General features: G+C 26.7%; 3 protein-coding genes across 4 annotated transcripts in view; 2 read left to right on the forward strand and 1 right to left on the reverse strand.

Annotated features, from left to right (window-relative positions):
- Nucleotides 1-1,820: 1,820 nt before the first annotated feature.
- Nucleotides 1,821-3,734, forward strand: LOC112637647. The gene is made up of 5 exons (XM_025407784.1): nt 1,821-1,940; nt 2,218-2,290; nt 2,604-2,802; nt 2,981-3,213; nt 3,287-3,734. Exons 3-5 carry the CDS (start codon nt 2,658-2,660, stop codon nt 3,560-3,562), a joined length of 654 nt encoding a protein of 217 aa, XP_025263569.1. The 5' UTR covers nt 1,821-1,940; nt 2,218-2,290; nt 2,604-2,657; the 3' UTR covers nt 3,563-3,734.
- A 976-nt stretch (nt 3,735-4,710) lies between these two features.
- On the forward strand, nt 4,711-15,591 carry LOC105250963 (probable cytochrome P450 12a5, mitochondrial). Its single transcript, XM_011257384.3, has 9 exons — nt 4,711-4,950; nt 5,347-5,592; nt 8,477-8,723; nt 10,200-10,396; nt 11,873-12,074; nt 12,395-12,554; nt 13,754-14,002; nt 14,413-14,628; nt 15,310-15,591. The coding sequence occupies exons 1-9, from the start codon at nt 4,902-4,904 to the stop codon at nt 15,415-15,417; spliced, it is 1,674 nt and encodes a 557-aa protein (XP_011255686.1). The 5' UTR covers nt 4,711-4,901; the 3' UTR covers nt 15,418-15,591.
- A 2,868-nt stretch (nt 15,592-18,459) lies between these two features.
- The window catches only part of LOC105250964, a 50,241-nt gene continuing 47,515 nt past the window's right edge, over nt 18,460-21,185 (reverse strand). The window contains exon 11 of one of the 2 annotated variants that reach the window (XM_020027411.2): nt 18,460-19,155. In XM_020027411.2, the coding sequence (XP_019882970.1) occupies nt 18,901-19,155 (255 nt within the window). In that variant the 3' untranslated portion in view covers nt 18,460-18,900. The remainder of the gene's footprint in view (nt 19,156-21,185) is intronic. The other variant, XM_011257385.3, reaches the window with a different exon arrangement.

The following is a 21,185-nucleotide window of genomic DNA, read 5'->3' on the forward strand; positions in this document are numbered from 1 at the left end:
CTTCCAACTGCAGCAATCCATTTTTGCTTCAATATTTTATCCTGCGGATATCTAAATAAAGAATATCCTTGATTACTATTATTAAAACATTTGTATGCAGAGCAACTCGACGGCATAGTAAATAACGTTTCCTGTAATAAAACAATAAATTAACTGACAACAAATTTTGTGTCATCAAATTAACAGATATTCCAACATTTATTACAAAAATAATCCTGCTAACAATAAATATATACTTTCGACACGTCTAAACATACCTTTGTTAAAATCAAAGTTTATTTATAATTTTTATTAATAAACACTTACCTCTTATTTTATCAAAACTTTTATAATAAGCAAAAAATTCTATTTAAAAATGATTATTATTAAGTAATCAGTCGACTTTGACATCTTTTATGCTCGAGATATAACCTATTTGTGTGTCATCATATTTTGCATTGGCGTCGCAATAGCTAAAATTGATACATTTTCTGCCAGCCAATTATGAAAAGGCTTGATCACATGATCAGTTGTTCATTCTCTCTTCTACAGGTTCTCTAAGATTAACAATCATCGAAAGAAATTGCGGTCGAGCTGATCGAAAAAATTGTGAAAAACATCATAAGAAATTATAGAAGATACTTTATTATTCTTTTAATTAATATATCTTTATTTATCAAATATATATTAATAAACAAATGTATTTTACTAGAATAAGATGTTTTCTATAAAATAAGAATAAGTTGTTAATCTAATTCGATTACTTCAGAGACACATCATTGATCCGGATTAGTCTAGGGAAATTTAGAAAGCTATCTATCGCTGAGTACCACTGTTCAGTCTGATCAAAGATCCGATTAATTGTCGTAAACACCCACATTATTGATCCGGATTAGTCTAGGGAAATTTAGAAAGTCTATCGCTGAGTACCACTGCTCAATCCGATCAAAGATCCGATTAATTGTCGTAAACACCCTCTATTAAAGTACCTCGGTGCGCAGCAAGTATGCGGCATTGCAAATTGTAAAATTCAAATCTATGATAAGAATATTATTGATGAAAAAAAGTATCTCTCTAACTTACCTATTATTTATTTAATTATAGAGCGTCTTTACATTTTATTAATTCAAAATTTTTTTATAATCTTACTTAGATGTGATAATTAACTTACCACAATATGAATGTTCACAATATAAATATCAATATGAAATTATAATTATACATATCAATGTACATACATGAACACTCGTAAACAGATTATACTTGGTTATACTATATGGCCGGTATTCATAGTCCGATCTTATATTTAAGATCGTCTTAAGTCTGCTTGGAGGTTGACTTAAGACCTCATTCAACCAATCAAATAGCTGCGTAGCTTTTCAAGCTCGAACTTAAGACGATCTCAAATATAAGATCGGACTATGAATACCGGCCTATGTCTTGATATGACTTTATAGTGTAAACGGTGCACAAATGGTGTAATATGGACGGCACCATGTGCACTTCCTGGACGATGAAAACTCCAGCCAATTAGAGTCCAGAATGAGTTGGCGAGTTTCTCTTTATAGGGTCTCTAATCTAAACTACAAAATTGTAGCTGCTGGATTACAAGCGACAAATCTGTCGCTTCAACTATTTGTTCCAGCAGTATGTGGAAATGCATCTTTATATGAATATACATAGAATGTTAAAATTGTAAATAATATATTTCTAATAGAGAAGAATATTCTTAGAATATTGGTTGAATTTATTCATTGCACATTTTATTGCGCATGTGGAGTATAGAAAAAATTCAAATTAAATTAAGTGTAAAAGAACCCTTAAGACCATACGCACAAGCCTTTAAGCGGCCATATTCGTGAGCGGTTTCGTCTTTTGTCGTCATGTGTCGTCATGTGTCGTTAAATGTTTGGCCATGTTTGCCATGTGCTTTACATGAAATGATAGCGTTTTAATTAGAGGTAATTATTTCTTTTCTTTTATTAATTTTATTTTATCAAAAATTAAATAAAACTTAAGAATATTTTTCTATATATTTTTAGTAATATTTTTTACATTTTCTTTTAACAGTTCAGGATAAATATATTTCAGTACATTTAAGGTTATGCTTGAAGAAAATCACACAAAATACATACTCAGCAAACACCGAATAACAATTATATAACTATTACTTGATGTTTACTGGCTATTGTATCTATTTATTTTCTTATTCTTCATGTAAAATTCTCTTTATTACAGTGTTCAAGCATCTATATTCTAATATTCTTTTTGAATTATTACACACTGGGTCATTAGGACACGAAGCATAAAAGTAAGTACAAATAAAAAACTACTTTATTAGTTTATTTCTTCTTTTTTTTTATTTGTCATTGGCTGCGTTCAACAAAGAAAGTTGTTTTGCAACTGTTGTAAAATTCGTGAGCCTGATTGGTGTATGTTCTTAATTTTGACTGAATCTAAAAGCATGCACCAATCAGATTCACGAATTTTACAACAGTTGCAAAGCAGCTTTTCCTGTTGAACGCAGCCATTGCCAGAAAAAATTCTATAATTATTCTTGTACATTTAAAAGAAAATTTGTTTTACTTTAAATTTAAATTGCTTGAATTTTGTTTCAATTTCAGATTTTGGTACAGCCTTATATTATATTATAATAGTATTATTTTTAAAATTTAATAATGCCTAAATGCAAAAAAAGTCGTTTTTTGCAATCAATTACAGTAAGAAAACATCACGAACAAAAAAACGCTTGTGAGTTACCTTCAACATCTGCTTACAATAAATCTTCATTTGAATCTGTAAAACCATCTGATAATCTATATGGTAATATTATATATTATATTCTATTTTTATTTTTACTAAAAAATATTTGCTAGATGTTATGTATTTTTTCTTCAATGTACGTTATAATGATAGTTTACATTAATGTTTGTTATATCTGACAATGGACATTCCTAATTGTAAAAAACGTATGTTATAGAAATATTGTACTTTGTTTCAGATAATAATTTCAAAAAACAAGTATTACGACAATTGCAAATAATTAATCTAAGACAACAACAAATTTCAGAGGATCTGAGCGTATTATTGATGAAAGCAAATTCTGAAAAAGATGAACCAATTATATCAAATGAAAAGTCTATATTTAAAAATTATAATTTTCCTTTAAAAGAAATAAAAGAATTAGAAGCTATAGAAGAATTTCTAATCGAAGACAATAATTTCAAAAAGTTTGTAAGTAAATTTATTTACTGATGCATTTTTATTGTACTTAGAATTTATATAAATTTAGAAATTTGTATTTTAGGTAACGGAAATTATTAAAATTGGAGGAACATCCTACAAACAGATGGTGAAACGCGTGTTAACAAGAATAATATCTAATGATTTGTCTAAGACTTATAGTTGGATAGGTTATAAAGGAAAACGTAACTTTTTTAATCTTCGAATTTGCTCAGCAATATTATCTGCTGTACAAAAAACGCATGGCTGCTCTGAAGCGATGATAGAGGCTGTAATAAAATATTGGCTTGTAAAATCTATCGAACGACAGAAACAGTTAACAAAAGAAAAAAATTCGTAAGATTTACAAGTACAAAAAAATTTTATTTTAAATATTCCCAAGTAAAAGATAATTTTATTTTAAGTGCAACTTAAGTGCAATTTTATTTTGAAGTTTTATTTTTAATGCATATTCGCAAGTAAAAGATAATTTTATTTTAAGTGCAACTTAAGTGCAATATTAAGTACCAAAGATAAAAAATGACTTATTTGACATTTTTAAAAATAATTATTGTTTACTTCTAAAACACTTCAAGTTTTCAGAAATAAATAATAATCATTTTTTTCTAGTTTTCTCTTTTGTTGGAATGTATAATTATTTTTATAAATTGTTGTTTTTCTTTAAGTCAAGTTTAAGATTCATATGTGTACTTAAATATTAGACATTTAGACATAATCTTGGTAATTCTGTTTTGTTAAAAAATTTTGATTTTATGAATTCTAATATTAAATTCAAAAGTATTATTTCCATTATAAATATAATATATTTTATATTTATATGAGATTTATATAAATATTATGAAATATTAATAAATACGTGTATATGTATTTTCATAAAAATGTGTAAAAATTTTTAAAAATTATTTTTTAAAATAAAAAAATGAACTTAAAATTACTTTATGTATTTATTAATTACGTAATGTAAACTTCTGTAACATATATAATTAAATAATCAATTCTAAAAAACATGAAATTGTTTATTTTCAAAAGGGCAATTAAATTTTTTTTTATAAGAACAAAAATTACTTAAAATACAAAAGAAATTGATAATGTGGAAGTATTAAAATTAAAAAACAGATAATATCAGTTAATAGAAAAAATTAATACTTTAACATTCTCAACTTATATTATTTTCTTAATTTTTTGTTTTTTTTTGTAAAAAGGTGAAATTTAGCTGTTTTTGAAAATAATTGATAAAGATAAATAAAACTAATATTACACACACACACACACACACACACACACATATATATATATATATATATATATATATTTGTTTTTTCTCTCTCTCTTTTTTGTAAATTTAATATTTTATTTAACTATCTGCTTTTAAGATAAATCAGATTTCGATCTTATTTTTGTACCTCGTCAAATATTTATATCTGTTTATATTATGATTCAATGAATTTGTGTCGAAATCGTTATTATATACATGACGAATATTAAAATAATGAAAATCAACAGAAAGATAAACAGAATTAAACAACCCAGACACGTCTCTAAAAAACATCTAAACAAACTTAAAGACGTCTTGTATCCGTCTTTAAATATCTTTAAAATGTTTTTGGCCTTTTGTGCTATTAGGAAGCCAGTTCTTGTTCAGTGCGTAGAAAGTGAGAAAGATAAGCAGAAGAATATCTATGTTAAAAAATTGTCGTAATTTTTACAGACGGAAGAAACACAAAAAAGGTATGCGTTCACATGCAAGATTGTTTCATCATATTTGATATAAATGCATTTTATTCCAATTTAACAGTCAACAATTACGCGGATGTATAATGCATTTTATGAACACATATTGATTTCAATTTTAATATTATATTTGTGTATGAGTAAGCGTTAACATTATTTTTATCTTAAATTTTCAATTCGACAGTTTTAGATATTTCTTTATTATCTAAATAAATACTTCTCGTCATACATTTATTAAATAAAATATGTAATTTTATATGTTTATTATATATTTCAAATAAAAATGTCAACATAGTATTAACTATGTATTATGAATGCGTTAAAATAATAATCTTGCGAAATCACTCATTTATCAACATTTTTCTGATATAAACAGATATTGATATGTTACAGAACAAAGTCAAGAGCATCTAATAAAAAATATGATGCATATCAGGTTTTTTATTCGTGAAACGGTTAATGGTTTCCGATTGTCATCAAATGTACAAAGTCGCGCAAAGTCGATCAAAGGATGTTCAGTGGATAGTAAAATAACAAACATAGAAAACAAACCGCAATATATATGGCCGACTAAAAATATTCCTGGTCCAAAAGCATTGTCTTTGCTTGGCAATTGGTTTAGATTCATACCTTATATAGGTAAAAACTCTTTGATCAATTTATATTTGAAATAATAAAAATTAATAAAAATATTTGAAATAATAAAAATATTGTTTATCAAGCGATTTTAAATTTAAGCATAAGGTTTAAATGAATTACAAATAATGAATTACATATAATTCTATATATAATTAATAAATAATGAGAAATTTTAGAAAAATTAATAATTAATAGCAAATACAAGTCGTATAATACTTATAGGACAATATGTGACACGTTATTTTATTGTTACTTTAATTTTAGTGTCTTTTGAATTGCATGAAGGACCTAAACAAATAATCTCTAACAAATTTTGTTATTACAATTAATTATAATGGGCTTGTAGAGCAAGAAAACAAGTATATTACAAAAGTTTAATTATGTCAAGAAAAATACATCAGGATGCGTCTATGTCGACGGTGACATTACAATAATACCGAACAAGCAAAAACATATATACATTATTAAAGGCGAATGTTTCGATCGATTTTTCGATCCTTTTCAGCGCAATAATATAATAATAAATAAATACGAATGAAAATACGAATTAACGGAATTATAAGTTAAAAATTATGGTCTAATAAACGCATTAAATGTGATTGTCGGATATCAATACATAGTCATAATGTCAAAAAATAAATAAAGAGCAAAATGAAAACGGAAAAATTTTGTTATACTCAATTGTAGAGATATACTAAAACCATGTGGGCCCCCTGCTAGTTTATTTGCCAGTGGGTGTGCTTTCATGGTAGTAAGTGATCTCGTGAATTACAGTAATTTCTCCAGTTGGAAATAAATGTGAAAAGATCTTGGATATTTCGATACACGTCTAAAATACCAATGGTTTTTTTGGCCCACATGGTTTTAGTATGTCTCTACAATTGAGTATAACAAAATTTTTCCGTTTTCATTTTGCTTTTTATTTATTTTTTGACATTATGTATTGATATCCGACAATCACATTTAATGCGTTTATTAGACCATAATTTTTAACTTGTAATTCCGTTAATTTTCATTCGTATTTATTTACTATTATATTATTGCGCTGATGTATTGATATCCGACAACCACATTTAATGCGTTTATTAGACTATAATTTTTAACTTTTAATTCCGTTAATTTTAATTCGTATTTATTTATTATTATATTATTGCGCTGAAGAGGATCGAAAAATCGATCGAAATCGCCTTTAATAACGCACATATGTTTTTGCTTGTTCGGTATTATTGTCACCGTCGACATAGACTCATCCTAATGTATTTTTCTTGACATAATTAAACTTTTGTAATATACTTGTTTTCTTGCTCTACAAATCCATTATAACTAATTGTAATTTTGAATAAGTAGAGCCTTGATTACTTTTATTTTAAATTTTGTTATTTCTCTGATTATTTATCTTAGATCTCCTATTATTGTTATTGTTCAACATATGTAAAAATTTCTTTAACTAAAAGTTAATAACATTTAAAGAAATAATAGCAATGTTCTCTTTTTAGATGCGAGTGCGAGACCGAGAGATAGAAAGAGATTGAAAGGATATTAAAGTAAAAATAAAAATAAGATTGATATATTTTTCTTTCTTCTTTCTCTCTCTCTCCCTCTCTCCCTCCCTCCCACCTTCCCTCCCTCCCTCCCTCTCACTTTCTCTCTCTCTCTCTCTCTCTCTCTCTCTCTCTTCCTCTCTCTCTCTTCCTCTCTCTCTCTACATCTGTTAATCAGACTCCTACTTGCATTATTTATTCCAATATAAAATTGTTTTAATGAGAACTTATTTAACAATATCATATACAGAGTGTTCCAAAAGTCCCGGACCGGTCGAATATTTCATAAACTAGGCACTTTAGAAAGAAATGTTTCAAACAAAAGTTGTATGACTTGAAGGGGGCCATCAGATAGCGGCAATGATTTGACATGGGAGAGTCATTTGAAAGTCACGTGAAGATCACCATCAATTTCTTAAATGGAATTCCCTATTTTTTATTACATATTCGTGTAGCTTATCTCGAGAGCTTTCCAAAACACTATAATAAAGCATTTCTTCATCGAGTACTTTTTGAGTTATGAGGCTTGAAATCATTTCTTAATTTTACATAAATCGTAAAATATCTTGTAAAATATTCATTTTTCGATTATCTTACCTTAATAATTTTATGTACAAAATAATGAGAGGAATCAATTGGTGTAAAGAAAAAACATAGTTGTTTTTAAGAAAAAAATATGTAATTTGCAATTAACAATTACATATTTTTTTTAAAAATAACTATGTGTTTTCTTTACACCAATTGATTTCTCTCATTATTTTGTACATAAAAGTATTAAGGTAAGATAATCGAAAAATGATTATTTTACTAGATATTTTATGGTTCATGCAAAATTAAGAAATGATTTCAAGCCTCATAACTCGAAAAGTACCCGATGAAGAAATACTTTATTATAGTGTTTTGGAAAGCTCTCAAGATAAGCTATACCAATATGTAATAAAAAATAGGGAGTTTCATTTAAGAAATTGAAGGTGACCTTTACGTCACCTTCAAATGACTCTCTCATGTCAAATCATTGCCACTATCTGATGGCGCCCTTCAAGCCATACAATTTTTGTTTGAAACATTTCTTTCTAAAGTGCATAGTTTATGAAATATTCGACCGGTCCGAGACTTTTGGGACATTCTGTATATTGCATATATTATTTTATTAATTATTATTATTTATTTTATTAACTATTATTATCTAATTATTATTTTATTAACTATTATTAACTATTATTATTATTTTATTAAATTCAAAAAGGGTAACAATTATTGTACAAATATAACATATATACTTTCTCATTCTCTTAAACTACGTGCATCTTCAAAGTAACTACTTATTGATGAAAATGATGTAGGTGAATACAGTAATGCAGATGTTATGACTCAATTACGTATACTGCACGAACAGTATGGCAACATCGTCAAACTGGACGGCTTAATGAATCGTCGATCATGTGTCTTTCTATTCTGTCCGCAACTTTGCGAAGAAATGTATCATTTGACAAGCACTTCACCGATACGAATTGCTTTAGAAACCTTACATTACTATCGTAAAAATAGGAAACATATCTATCTCGATGGACAGTATGGTCTTGCAGTAAAGTCAGTACAATAAATTTTTGATAACAATATAATTATTTGTGATAAAAAAGAGAAATCTTTTAATTAACATTGCATTAATAAACAGTAAATTGCAAATATTAAAATTTTATCTTTACAAATATATTATCTGTAACACAAACCTCTTTCTAAAAAATTTTTATCACATTCTCTCTCTGTTTCTCTTCTTTCTTTTTTTCTATTCATCTTTCGTGATAACTTAAATTATTTATTACTTCTGAGAAAAATTATTCACGGTTGACCATTAAAATTGCAACATGTATCCATATATATATATGTATGTATACGCATATACAGGGTGAGGAAAAAGTATAGAAACCCCTAAATTTTTCGAAAATTATACATTTTAGAAACAAATATTTCAGACAAAAGTTGTAAGGTTTCAAGTAATGAATTACGTAGCAATATCAGTATAACCTTGAATAGCACCGTCACATAAAAATTACTTTGAATTTTTTAAATGGAACTCCCTACTTTTTATTATATATTCTTGTAGCTTGTTTCAAGAGCTTTCCAAAACACTATAATAAAGTATTTTTTCAGTGAGTACTTTTCAAGTTATAAGGCTCGAAATAATTTCTTAATTTTACATAAACCATAAACAATAAAATATTTTTTCTTCAAAAATGTTTTTTCTTTACACCTATTGATTCTGCACATTATTTTATGCATAAAAGTGTGAAAGTGAGAGAATAAAAAAATGAATATTTTATTAAATATTTTATTGTTTATGTAAAATTAAGAAATGTAAAATGTAAAATTAAGAAATGATTTCAAGCCTCATAACTCGAAAAGTACTCAATGAAAAAAACACTTTAATAGTGTTTTGGAAAGCTCTTGAAACAAGCTATAAGAATGTGTAATAAAAAATAGGGGATTCCATTTAAAAAATTTGAACTGATTTTTATGTGACCTTGACGGTGCTGTTCAAGGTCATATACTGATATTGCTACATAATGCGTTACTTGAAACCCTACAACTTTTGTTTGAAACCGCAAACAGTCACAACGCATATCACGCAAATCAGTGAAGTGGCCATCGAATTCATAGAAAAGATACGAGCATTGCGAGATCCTAAAACTCTAGAATTGCCAAATAACTTTATGAATGAATTGTATAAACATTTGTTTCTAAAATGCATAATTTTAGAAAAATTTAATTCCATACTTTTTCCTCACCCTGTATATTTATAATGTTATAATATTGGAATTTTAGTAATTATATATGATAGACTGTAGACCAAAATTAAACATATGATACAAATTAAAGATTAATTTTACTTTTTTAAATATTTTATTTTAAGAAAAATGTTGCCACACTATTACTTTCAAATCATAATAATATAAAATGACAGAAATTAAATCAGATTTATAAATAAATAAGCATAATAATATTAGATCACATAAAATATTATTTCTTTTATTGGAAAAAAATTCTTTCTTTCTCTGCTGTTTCCAGTCAAGGAAAGATATGGCGCGATTTTCGCACAAAAGTTAACCCGCACATGATGCAACCGCAAACAGTCACAACGCATGTCACGCAAATCAGTGAAGTGGCCATCGAATTCATAGAAAAGATACGAGCATTGCGAGATCCTAAAACTCTAGAATTGCCAAATAACTTTATGAATGAATTGTATAAATGGAGTTTGGAATGTAAGTATATGTATATGCATTTATGCGAATGAATTGTGAAATACCTATTATGCCATTGATGTTTTATTGTTCTCTTCGAAAAAAAAATATATACAAAAACAACAGAACATCAATTATACATACAATATATATATATATATATATATATATATATATATATATATATATACAGGGTGTCCCAAAACTCATAATCAATCTTTTAAAAACAGATTCCTAGGATCATTTGGAGACGATTTTTCCTCAGCGGAAATGTCGATGAAGGCCATCATTTTTTGCATGTTCCCGATTTTTGTCATCATATATCTTTGTAATTAAGCCTTAAATTAAAATTCAACTAAAGTAAACTCTATTTAAAATTAATCGAAGAATGTGGTTTTGTTAATATTTTATTTCTACAAAGCTTAGTTTACGAAAAACCCCTTATTTCCAATCACTTAATTCGAAAATTATTAGTGCCTCGACATTTTCGTTGAGGAAAAATCGTCTTCAGATGATCCCAGGAATCTGTCTTTGAAAGATTGATTATAAGTTTCGGGACACCCTGTATATAACGTATATGATATATAATTATAAAAGATATACAATATATTCAATATTTAATATAATAATGTAATAATCAGTGTTTGCTGTAGATAATTTCAAAATTATCTAGATAAAAATAAAAATTCGTAAATTTATCTTAGATGAGATAAAGATGATTTTGCTTTTACTTAATCTAGTTGAAAGATGAGATAATTATTACGATAATCTAGATAATTATCTAAATATTTTTGTTTATTTTATAAGACTATAAATATTTGTAAAAAATGTGACGCAGATTATAAATGCAATATTAAAATCATAAACACATATTCTTTCTTTTTTCCTAAAGAATATTTAAATAATAGCAAAAAGGTATATAAATGATATAATAAATATTTATTTATTAATTTATATTTATAATATATTAATATATTTATAATATATTAATAATATAATAATAATATATTTATAATATATTAATTATAATAATATAAAAAATATATTTTAGATATTTTAGATAGATTTTTAGAAGCATACCTGGAAAACTTTTTTGCATAATGAAAACGTCATCTTAGACAATTTTTAGATAAGATGACATATTTTTCATCTTAGATGAAGATAAAGATACTTTGTATTTCTTCATCTAGTTAAAGATAAAGATGATCCATTTCTTTATCTAGATGATTATCTAGATCATTTTATCTAGATACCAGCAAACACTGGTAATAATACATTCTCTTGATAAGATATACATATTATATAATTTAATATGCGATTCTGTACATTTTTTAATGGATTTTAATATTAAACATTAATTTAATATTAACATTATAATTCATTTTTATCAACGATCATTCGACAAAAAATACTTAAAAGTTATAGATATACTTTATTTTTATACTGAATTATATACCTGTAATTATAACTGCTGATCTACTCTTATACAACAAATAGCAATGTGTTCAATCGCATTGGGTTATCGATTAGGATGTTTAAAGCCCAATCTTGCCATGAATTCGGAACCACAAATAATGATTAATTGCGTACAAGACATATTCGATCTCATGTATCGCTTGGAAAACCTGCCATCATTGTGGAAGATATACAATACGCGAAATCTCAAGAAGTTGATTCATGCCCTGGATACATTTGATGAGTAAATATAAAAAACTATGCTCTAATAAAAAAATTATGTAATGTGTATTATTCGCAAATTCTCTGTAATATGTTTTTTTCCGATATCGTACTATGTGTTGCAAGAATTTATCAATAATATATCAATAATATATCGTGCATATGTGTGTGCATCCGATGCTAATTATTTTTTGTAGAATATACTGTCATTACTTTTACTTTTAAACTTTTTGCTTATATAATTTATCCTGTATTTAAATAATGACAAGTTTTAAAGCACAATTCATAAATGCTATTAAAGTCATATTTTCACATTTGTATACTATTTATTTTTTATTTTAGAATTTCTATTAAATATATCGAACGCGCTAAGGAGAAACTTCGTGAGAAGACAGACAGTATAGATTCGCAAAATCATAGTGTACTGGAGAAGCTTTTGCGTATCGACGAAAAAACAGCTCATATAATGGCATTGGATATGTTACTGGCGGGTATTGACACGGTAATGTGCGGGAATTCTAATTCCAATATTCAAATTAATTTTTAATATACAGAGTGTCCCAAAAGTTCCGGACTGGTCGAATATTTCATAAATAAACTATGCACTTTAGAAAGAAATGTTTCAAACAAAAGTTGTATGGCTTGAAGGGGGCCATCAGATAGTGGCAATGATTTGACATGGGAGAGTCATTTGAAAGTCACGTGAAGATCACCGTCAATTTCTTAAATGGAACTACCTATTTTTTATTACATATTCGTGTAGCTTATTTCGAGAGCTTGCCAAAACACTATAATTAAGTTAGTTTTCATAAAGTACTTTTCGAGTTATGAGGCTTAAAATCATTTCTTAATTTTGCATAAACCATAAAATATCTAGTAAAATATTTATTTTTCGATTATCTTACCTTAATACTTTTATGTACAAAATAATGAGAGGAATCAATTGGTGTAAAGAAAACACATAGTTGTTTAAAAAAAAAATGTAATTTGCTATTGACAATTACATATTTTTTTTTAAAACAACTATGTGTTTTCTTTACACCAATTGATTTCTCTCATTATTTTGTACATAAAAGTATTAAGGTGAGATAATCGAAAAATGAATATTTTATTAGATATTTTATGGTTTATGTAAAATTAAGAAATGATTTCAAGCCTCATAACTCGAAAAGTACTCAATAAAGAAATACTTTATTATAGTGTTTTGAAAAGCTCTCGAGAAAAGCTACACGAATATATAATAAAAAAATAGGAAGTTCCATTTAAGAAATTGAAGGTGACCTTTACGTCACCTTCAAATGACTCTCCAAGGTCAAATCATTGCCACTATCTGATGGCCCCCTTCAAGCCACACAACTTTTGTCGGAAACATTTCTTTCTAAAGTGCATATTTTATGAAATATTCGACCAGTCCGGGACTTTTGGGACATTCTGTATAGCTCGATCTTTTCTAAATAGAATTATTTTCTTTTTCTGAAAAGTGGCTATAGTAATGATAAAACAATGATAAAAATAAATTCTTATAATTTTCTTCATGTATGTGTAGAGATAAATTTTTTGTTGAATAAGACAAACAAAAATAGAGAGAGCAGGTATATTATTTATGTATATAATCACATCAAATATTATGTAAGATTAAGTAGAATTCAATAGAATTAATAAAAGTCACAAAGAATTAAGTAAACAAGATCTGTGTTATAGACTGGCAATGCGGCTGGCGGTTTGCTCTATTATATTGCAAATAATTTAAAGACTCAAGAAAAATTAAGAGAAGAGGTAATGTCTGTTTTACCGAGCAAAACATCGCTTGTTACACATGATATACTGAATCGAATAACGTATACCAAGGCCTGTATTAAAGAATCTATGCGATTGTTTCCTATTGTTATTGGCATTCAAAGAACTATGCAAAAGGATGTTTCTATAAAAGGATATAGAATACCAGCAGGAGTACGTTTTTTTTATCCTATCAATTTTTTTAGAATTAAAAATATTTATCTCATATACACCATTTATTAGTTATATAAATATGTTAATGTATTTTTAATCAATGTGTCCAAATATATTTCTTGAAATATATTTGGACACATTGATTAAAAATATGAAATATTTATTAACATTAAACATTTTATTGTGTAACTAAACTCTTCAAATTAAAGTGTTCTATATATTAAAACAAAATTCGCTTGAATTTAGACAAAAAAAGAGAAATATTAATTACTTGCTTGTTTCTGAAGTTCAATTCGCTAAATAAATTTATATTAATCTTTTACAATTTAAAGAGGAATTGAACTTGTTGCATGTTGTGAAATAATTGAATAATGAAATTATTTGTGTATTGCATCATTCAATAATGTCAGATGGACGTTATTGCCTGTCATGCATTGATCTCAATGGAATCTGCACAATTTCCATTACCACACGAATACATACCAGAGAGATGGTTACGGGATAAAACTAAATTTCCATTAATCAAAGAGCCGCATCCTTATGCATACATGCCTTTTGGATATGGTATGCGCACCTGTATTGGTCGAAGATTCGCCGAGATGGAACTTGAAACATTGCTCTTGACAGTTCGTAAATTTTTGTTCTATATTAATTTATTTGTCCTCAGAATCCAATTAATCATATTATGTGATTTTGCATTTGAAATGATATATGTTTTATTAAAAAGAAGTAACAACGTTAATCAAAAGTTAAATTTTTACTAGCAATATAATTTAAATATTTCAACGAGGTGAAATGGACAGAAGCATTGTCTTCTATTAAAACATAAGTGAAATTTTACACATAACGCAATTATCAGTCAAAGTTTCTATTTTCTTTTAACTTTCTTATTCCCTTTTTGAAGAGATCTTTTTCTTATTTAATATTTTTTTATATAGTATTTTCTGATTTTTCTCTTATTTAATATTTTTATGGTAGTAAAAAATTTTAATTTTCCATAAGATTGCGGGGAAAAATAGTATACATAAGAATTCATCGAAAAGTCAAATAGTAATATTGTTTAATAAAAAATAAAGAATTATAAATATATTTACAAGAAAGACAATCTCTATAATATTATCTCTATAATGATATCTCTATAATATTGTGTACGATTTAACTTAAATTATTCTTGGAAAAATGCTTCAATTATATTAATGTTTCAATTATATTATCTCTTTTTTACTAAGGTGTTAAATTATTCTATTTTATATATAAATCTATATAACCTGGAAAAAAATTTCAAATATGCATTTATTTTTATCTAGATCATACGAAATTTCCGAATTGAATGGCATCACGAACCGCTCAAGTACAAAAGCCAAATTACAAACACGCTAGTATTGCCAATGCGATTCAAATTCATCGATTTGTAGATCGTCTCAAATTTCTTCGCAATCCATTACTATTTGTGTTTTATAGAATTTGTCAAAATTTTATTATCTTATGCAATATTTTTTTAACATATTCACATTTTCTGTTAGTTTGTTATCTAAATAAATAACTGAATTGATTTACAAATATTTGACCAGAGAAATGAAAAAGATCGCCATTAACCACAATTTTAAAAGTGAAAAAAAATCGTTATTGATCACAATTCATTTTAAGTTATACTAGAAAATAGAAAGCGCAATATTTTGCTTTATGTGAGTTTTTGAAAAAAGTAATGCAAAAAAATATCACAAATATATGTGTGTGTGTAAAATAGAACAAAGAATATATATAAATATATATTCTTCTTTTTTTCTATTTTAGAAAGAAGATATATTGCTTATTTATAATATTTTAAATTCTGTAATCTAACATTATCATTGAATAATGATCTTGAGACAACAATTTATTACAAGCATCGATTGAGGTTGATTATCTTATTATCTTATAAAATATTCATCGTTAATACATCATAATCCGTACTGATAAAATAGACAAAACAAATGTATTGTAAACAAAATTAAATGATAATCATTTAAAGTTTTCGCGTGAAACAGATCAGATTATAATTTTTTAAAAACAAACATTCTCGTATAAAGAAAATTATGATGCTCAAGTTAAATTGTAATAATATTTTTGTCTTTATATTTATTTATTTAATATTAATATAATTTGATATTAATATATTTAACTTAATATTTATTTTTACTTGTGTATTTGTATTGTTATCACAAATAAAATATATTAAGCCTGTTTTATATAAATCTGAAATAAAATTATTATTTTTACTCTTAATGAATAAAAAGCATTTTTTCTATGTACAAATAAATTTTTTGATATTACGTTTTTGTTATTTAAAATTTTTTTATATTATTATATATATATATATATATATATATATATATATATATACAGGGTGTAACTGAGAAAGCACCTAATATTCTTATGCGTTGTAATAATGTGAAAAACTTTAATTTGCATTAAAAATCATATTTCTTCCATCAAAAGCGTTTTCTTAAAAAAAATTCGACAAGGAGACTAAAGGTCGGTACTTATTGGCGCAACTTCACTCAATAATTACGCTTTATTAAGCATTATAGAAAAAAATGGTTCTGGACTTTTCGACACGATTGTTAATCAGGAATAACGCTATTTGCTCCGTGGGCGTTTTTTCAGTTACATCCTGTATATATTTTGATATTATTTTTAATATTACTTCTGCTGCTACGTGTGATGTACATAATTGTTTTTTTATAATATTTATCAGATTTATTTTATCTCTTCAATTTTTGGAATATGTTGTATATCTAAAGCTAAAAATTAAATTTAGATGACAAAGTTAATAGACAAAGTTAATAGATGACAAGTTAATTTTAGATAAAAGTTTATTTTCTATTAATATGTAACAAAAATTATACATATACATACAAATAAACTATAGTTAAATTAACTTACACGTATGGATAAGTAAAGAAAATTATGACTATGATATAATGTAGTTATAGCTGATTTAAAAATCAAAATACTACATAAATCATCTTATCAAAACTGAAATAAAATACTTTAACAAACAATTGTATTGTAATTTATGTGTATACAGGGTGTTCCAAAAGAAGCCGATGAAGGCCATCATTTTTTGCATGTTCCCGATTTTTGTCATCATATATCTTTGCAATTTAAGCCTTAAATTAAAACTCAACTAAAGTAAACTCTATTTAAAATTAATCAAAGAATGTAGTTTTGTTAATATTTTATTTCTGCAAAGCTTAGTTTACGAAAAACCCCTTATTTCCAATCACTTATAATTCGAAAATTATTAGTGCCTCGACATTTTCGTTGAGAAAAAATCGTCTCCAAATGATCCCAGGAATCTGTCTTTGAAAGATTGATTATGAGTTTTAGGACACCCTGTATATATTTACATATATATTAGGTGTATAACTACGTTCTCACCGCTCATAATTAAATGGCTCCAGCTGCAAATATAGTGAAGTTAGGCATTTGTCAATGAAATTGAGTGAGCAAAGATTCATTTTTTTGTAAAAGAGATATTTTTTTAAAACGATTTAAAATGAAACGTGATAAGTTGTTTTTTCGATATATACTTTTTTACTGCTTTGATTTAAATAAAACTGCAGCTGAAGTTCATCGATTGATTTCTGAAACAGTTGACTGACCGCTACCAACAACAATTATACTGATTGAATGATGAATTGATGCGAAAAATCACCTTTTCCTATCAATGCAACACGTGCTCGCCGATTCACACTTCTCCAATTACGAAGAGGTCCAAAAATGCATCGATCAATGGAATGCTTAAAAAACAAGTCGTTCTATTGTCGCGGAATACAACTTTTGCAAAAAAGATGGGAAAAAGATAGAAAACAAAGGATTATATTTTGATTAATTCATTATATTAATTCATTTTCTTATTGAAATAAATGCATTTTTCAAGTAAAAAAATGGCGGGAACTTAGTTATAGACCTAATATATATACATATATATGTATGTATGTATATATGCATGCTTAGTAAATTAATATAACTTAATTTTTCCTTCCCAAATGAAATAGAGGTTTTTATATAAAAACAAATTTTAACACATAAATAAATAGAATTTTCATTAAAATAAAAATATTAAAAGATAATAACACGTTTCAATTGATAAAATATAGATAGTAACAAAACAAAATTGAACACGTGCATCAGGTAATCAACAGGTAACTTTAGAATTTGTCCTTTCTAAAGAAGAACAGTAAAACACATATAAGCTATTCATAAAACTATAATTATTATAAATCTTTTCATGTGTATGTTACTATAAATCTCTGTATGTGCGTACATTCGCCGTCTTCCTTATTTATATTAAAAATTATTTATTTATATTAAAAAAGTTATTTATTCTTAATATGTTAATTTTTTCATATGTAATTACGTGATAAAATTGAAAATTTGCATGATGCAATTTTCATAATCAACAATTAATTATGAAATAACAGTTATATTAAATCATAATAGCAATATAATGGACATCTCAGCATTCTTGCATAAAAATTCTTAGTTACATCTTTTTCCACGTACTTAATTATGCTTAAAAATAAGATGAAACTTGTAATGCATAAGTTAAAAATATTAATATTCTTCAAATATTAACAAAATAATAGTATATTAGTGGCTTGAATATTGCTTTACATTTCGAAATTGCATTTTATTTTGTGAACGTCTCAAAAAACATATATGATGATAATAAAACATCACGTTCTCAATAAATGAATGTTACTCGAAATTGAATGATTCGGTACATGAGAGAGAGAGAATGTATATTTTAAATACGAGAAATCATGTGTGTATATATAATAGATTTTATAAATTATAAGTAAATAGCTTTTTTGGTTTTGCACCATGTCCTTTAATTACTGTAATAATCATTAAAAAGTTTTTGTAGTTCCGATTTCGCTGCCGTAATGACTGGAAGCCTTCGATTTTCTATCTGGATCCATAGCAATTGAAATAAACTCTTCGGAAATTCTCTTGTCCAATCCTGTGTAGGTTTGCGCCAGATCCACTTGATCCTCTCCAACTGATGACATCCTTTTCAAGGAGTTATTCTTAATCTCAATTTGTCTCCTTGTTTCTAGTTGTTCCAGATCTGCGAGCGGTTGATGTTTTTGTTTTGGTCTTATCTAAATTCAAATATATGTTACATACAATTATATACACACACACATACACACACACACATACACACACACACACACACACACACACACACACACACACAGGGTGTTCCATTTTAACTTTGCCATCGAAATATCTCGTAAAATCTAAAAGATACGAAAAAATGTTTCAGACAAAAATTGTATGGTTTCGAGGGGGACATAAGATGGTGCCATTAGTTTGACCTTGAAGAGTCACCTGAAGGTCACGTGAAGGTCACCTCCAACTTTTTAAATGGGACACTCTATATGCTTTTGCATATTCTTGTAGTTCATCTCGGGAGATTTCCAAAACATTATAATTAAGTTAGTTTTCATTAAGTATTTTCCGAATTATGAGGCTTGAAATCATTTCTTAATTTTACATAAACTGTAAAATATCTTGTAAAATATTCATTTTTCGATTATCTTACTTTTGGAGATATAGGCTGAAAAAGGATAAAAATAATAAATACAAAAATAAGATAAATCTTCGGAAATCCTACCTATACGAAATAATGAGTAAGAACACCCAATTTCTATGTATTTTTACCTCCTGAACACGAATATGAAATTTAAAAATAGCGGTCGAACTCGCAAGTCAAAGAAAAACGCTTAAAAAGGTAAATTAGTAAAAAGATAAATTAAAGGTAAATTAAAGGTAAATAAAAAAAGGTAAACAATTTAAATTTATGTAGAATTTAATACAATTTAATACAATTTAAAAATATCACAAATGTGTGTGTACACATACATACACACGCGCGGGGAGTGCAAGGGGGACCTCGCTTTACAACTTACAACATATATCCATGTTGATTGATCTTTTCAAAAAAAGGATCAATCACACGTTCCTTACCGACGGGATGGTTGCGGAAGGGAGATCGAAGCCTCCCTTGCACCCCCTCCCCGCGCGCGCGCGCGCGCGTGTGTGTGTATGTGTACACATACATTTGTGATATTTTTTAATTATATTAAATTGTATTAAATTCTATATAAATTTTAATTGTATTAAATGTATTTAAAATTATTATTTTTTCATATAACAGCTAAAATAGTAGGTTTATAAAAAAAATGCATGTTACCTTTTTCGTAGAGTTTTTTCAGTGGCTTTATTTTTTGCTTAAAATTTTTTTTCTCAAAACAATATTTTCGGAGATAAAAAGCATTAAAATTGTGAAATTCTTTTGTTAATAACTTGTTCATAACTTTTAATAAACAACGACCGCCGGATAAAATCTTCAGAATATTAATTAGAGATATAATCTTGACAATATATGTCGGTGACACATTTGTGCAAAGGTGGGCCCTTTTTATGCATAATTACCATTTAATTATAGTGTTTTGGAAAGCTCTGGAGATGAGCTACAAGAATATGCAAAAGTATATAGGGTATCTCATTTAAAAAGTTGGAGGTGATCTTCACGTGATCTTCAGGTGACTCTTCAAACTTATAGCACCATCTTATCCCCCTCGAAACCATACAACTTTTGTCTGAAACATTTTTTCGTATCTTTTAGACCTTACGAGATATTTCGATGGCAAAGTTAAAACACAACATTATACGGAACATTATATATACAGGGTGTCCCATTTTATTGTCCCACCCCAAATAACTTTCTTATTTTTAATTTTAGAAAAAGATGTTTCGGACAAAAGTTGTCTGAAGGGTTTGAAGGGGGACATAAGATGGTACCATTGGTTTGACCTTGAAGAGTTATTTGAAGGTCACATGAAGGTTACCTTCAATTTCTTAAATGGAATCTACATTTTCTCATTACATATGCTTGTAGCTTATCTCGAGAGCTTTCCAAAACACTATAATAAAATATTTTTTCATTGAGTACTGTTTGAGTTATGAGGCTTGAAATCATTTTTTAATTTTACATAAACCGTAATATATCTAGTAAAATATTCATTTTTCAATTATCTTGTCTTAATACTTTTATGTACAAAATAATGAGAGAAATCGATTGGTGTAAAAAAAACACATAGTTGTTTCAAAGAAAAAATATGTA

This window comes from Camponotus floridanus, unplaced genomic scaffold (genome assembly GCF_003227725.1).
Source record: "Camponotus floridanus strain SB8 unplaced genomic scaffold, Cflo_v7.5 scaffold189, whole genome shotgun sequence".
Lineage (NCBI taxonomy): Eukaryota > Metazoa > Arthropoda > Insecta > Hymenoptera > Formicidae > Camponotus > Camponotus floridanus.

Excerpts from the sequence above, each read along its gene's own strand:
- LOC112637647 (XM_025407784.1), top strand. The coding sequence starts at position 2,658 with ATGCCTAAATGCAAAAAAAGTCGTTTTTTGCAATCAATTACAGTAAGA. Across the intron at positions 2,803-2,980 it reads ACCATCTGATAATCTATATG|ATAATAATTTCAAAAAACAA; the intron begins GTAATATTATAT and ends ACTTTGTTTCAG. Across the intron at positions 3,214-3,286 it reads ACAATAATTTCAAAAAGTTT|GTAACGGAAATTATTAAAAT; the intron begins GTAAGTAAATTT and ends TTTGTATTTTAG.
- LOC105250963 (XM_011257384.3), top strand. The coding sequence starts at position 4,902 with ATGTTAAAAAATTGTCGTAATTTTTACAGACGGAAGAAACACAAAAAA. Across the intron at positions 5,593-8,476 it reads TAGATTCATACCTTATATAG|GTGAATACAGTAATGCAGAT; the intron begins GTAAAAACTCTT and ends AAAATGATGTAG. Across the intron at positions 14,629-15,309 it reads TTGAAACATTGCTCTTGACA|ATCATACGAAATTTCCGAAT; the intron begins GTTCGTAAATTT and ends ATTTTTATCTAG.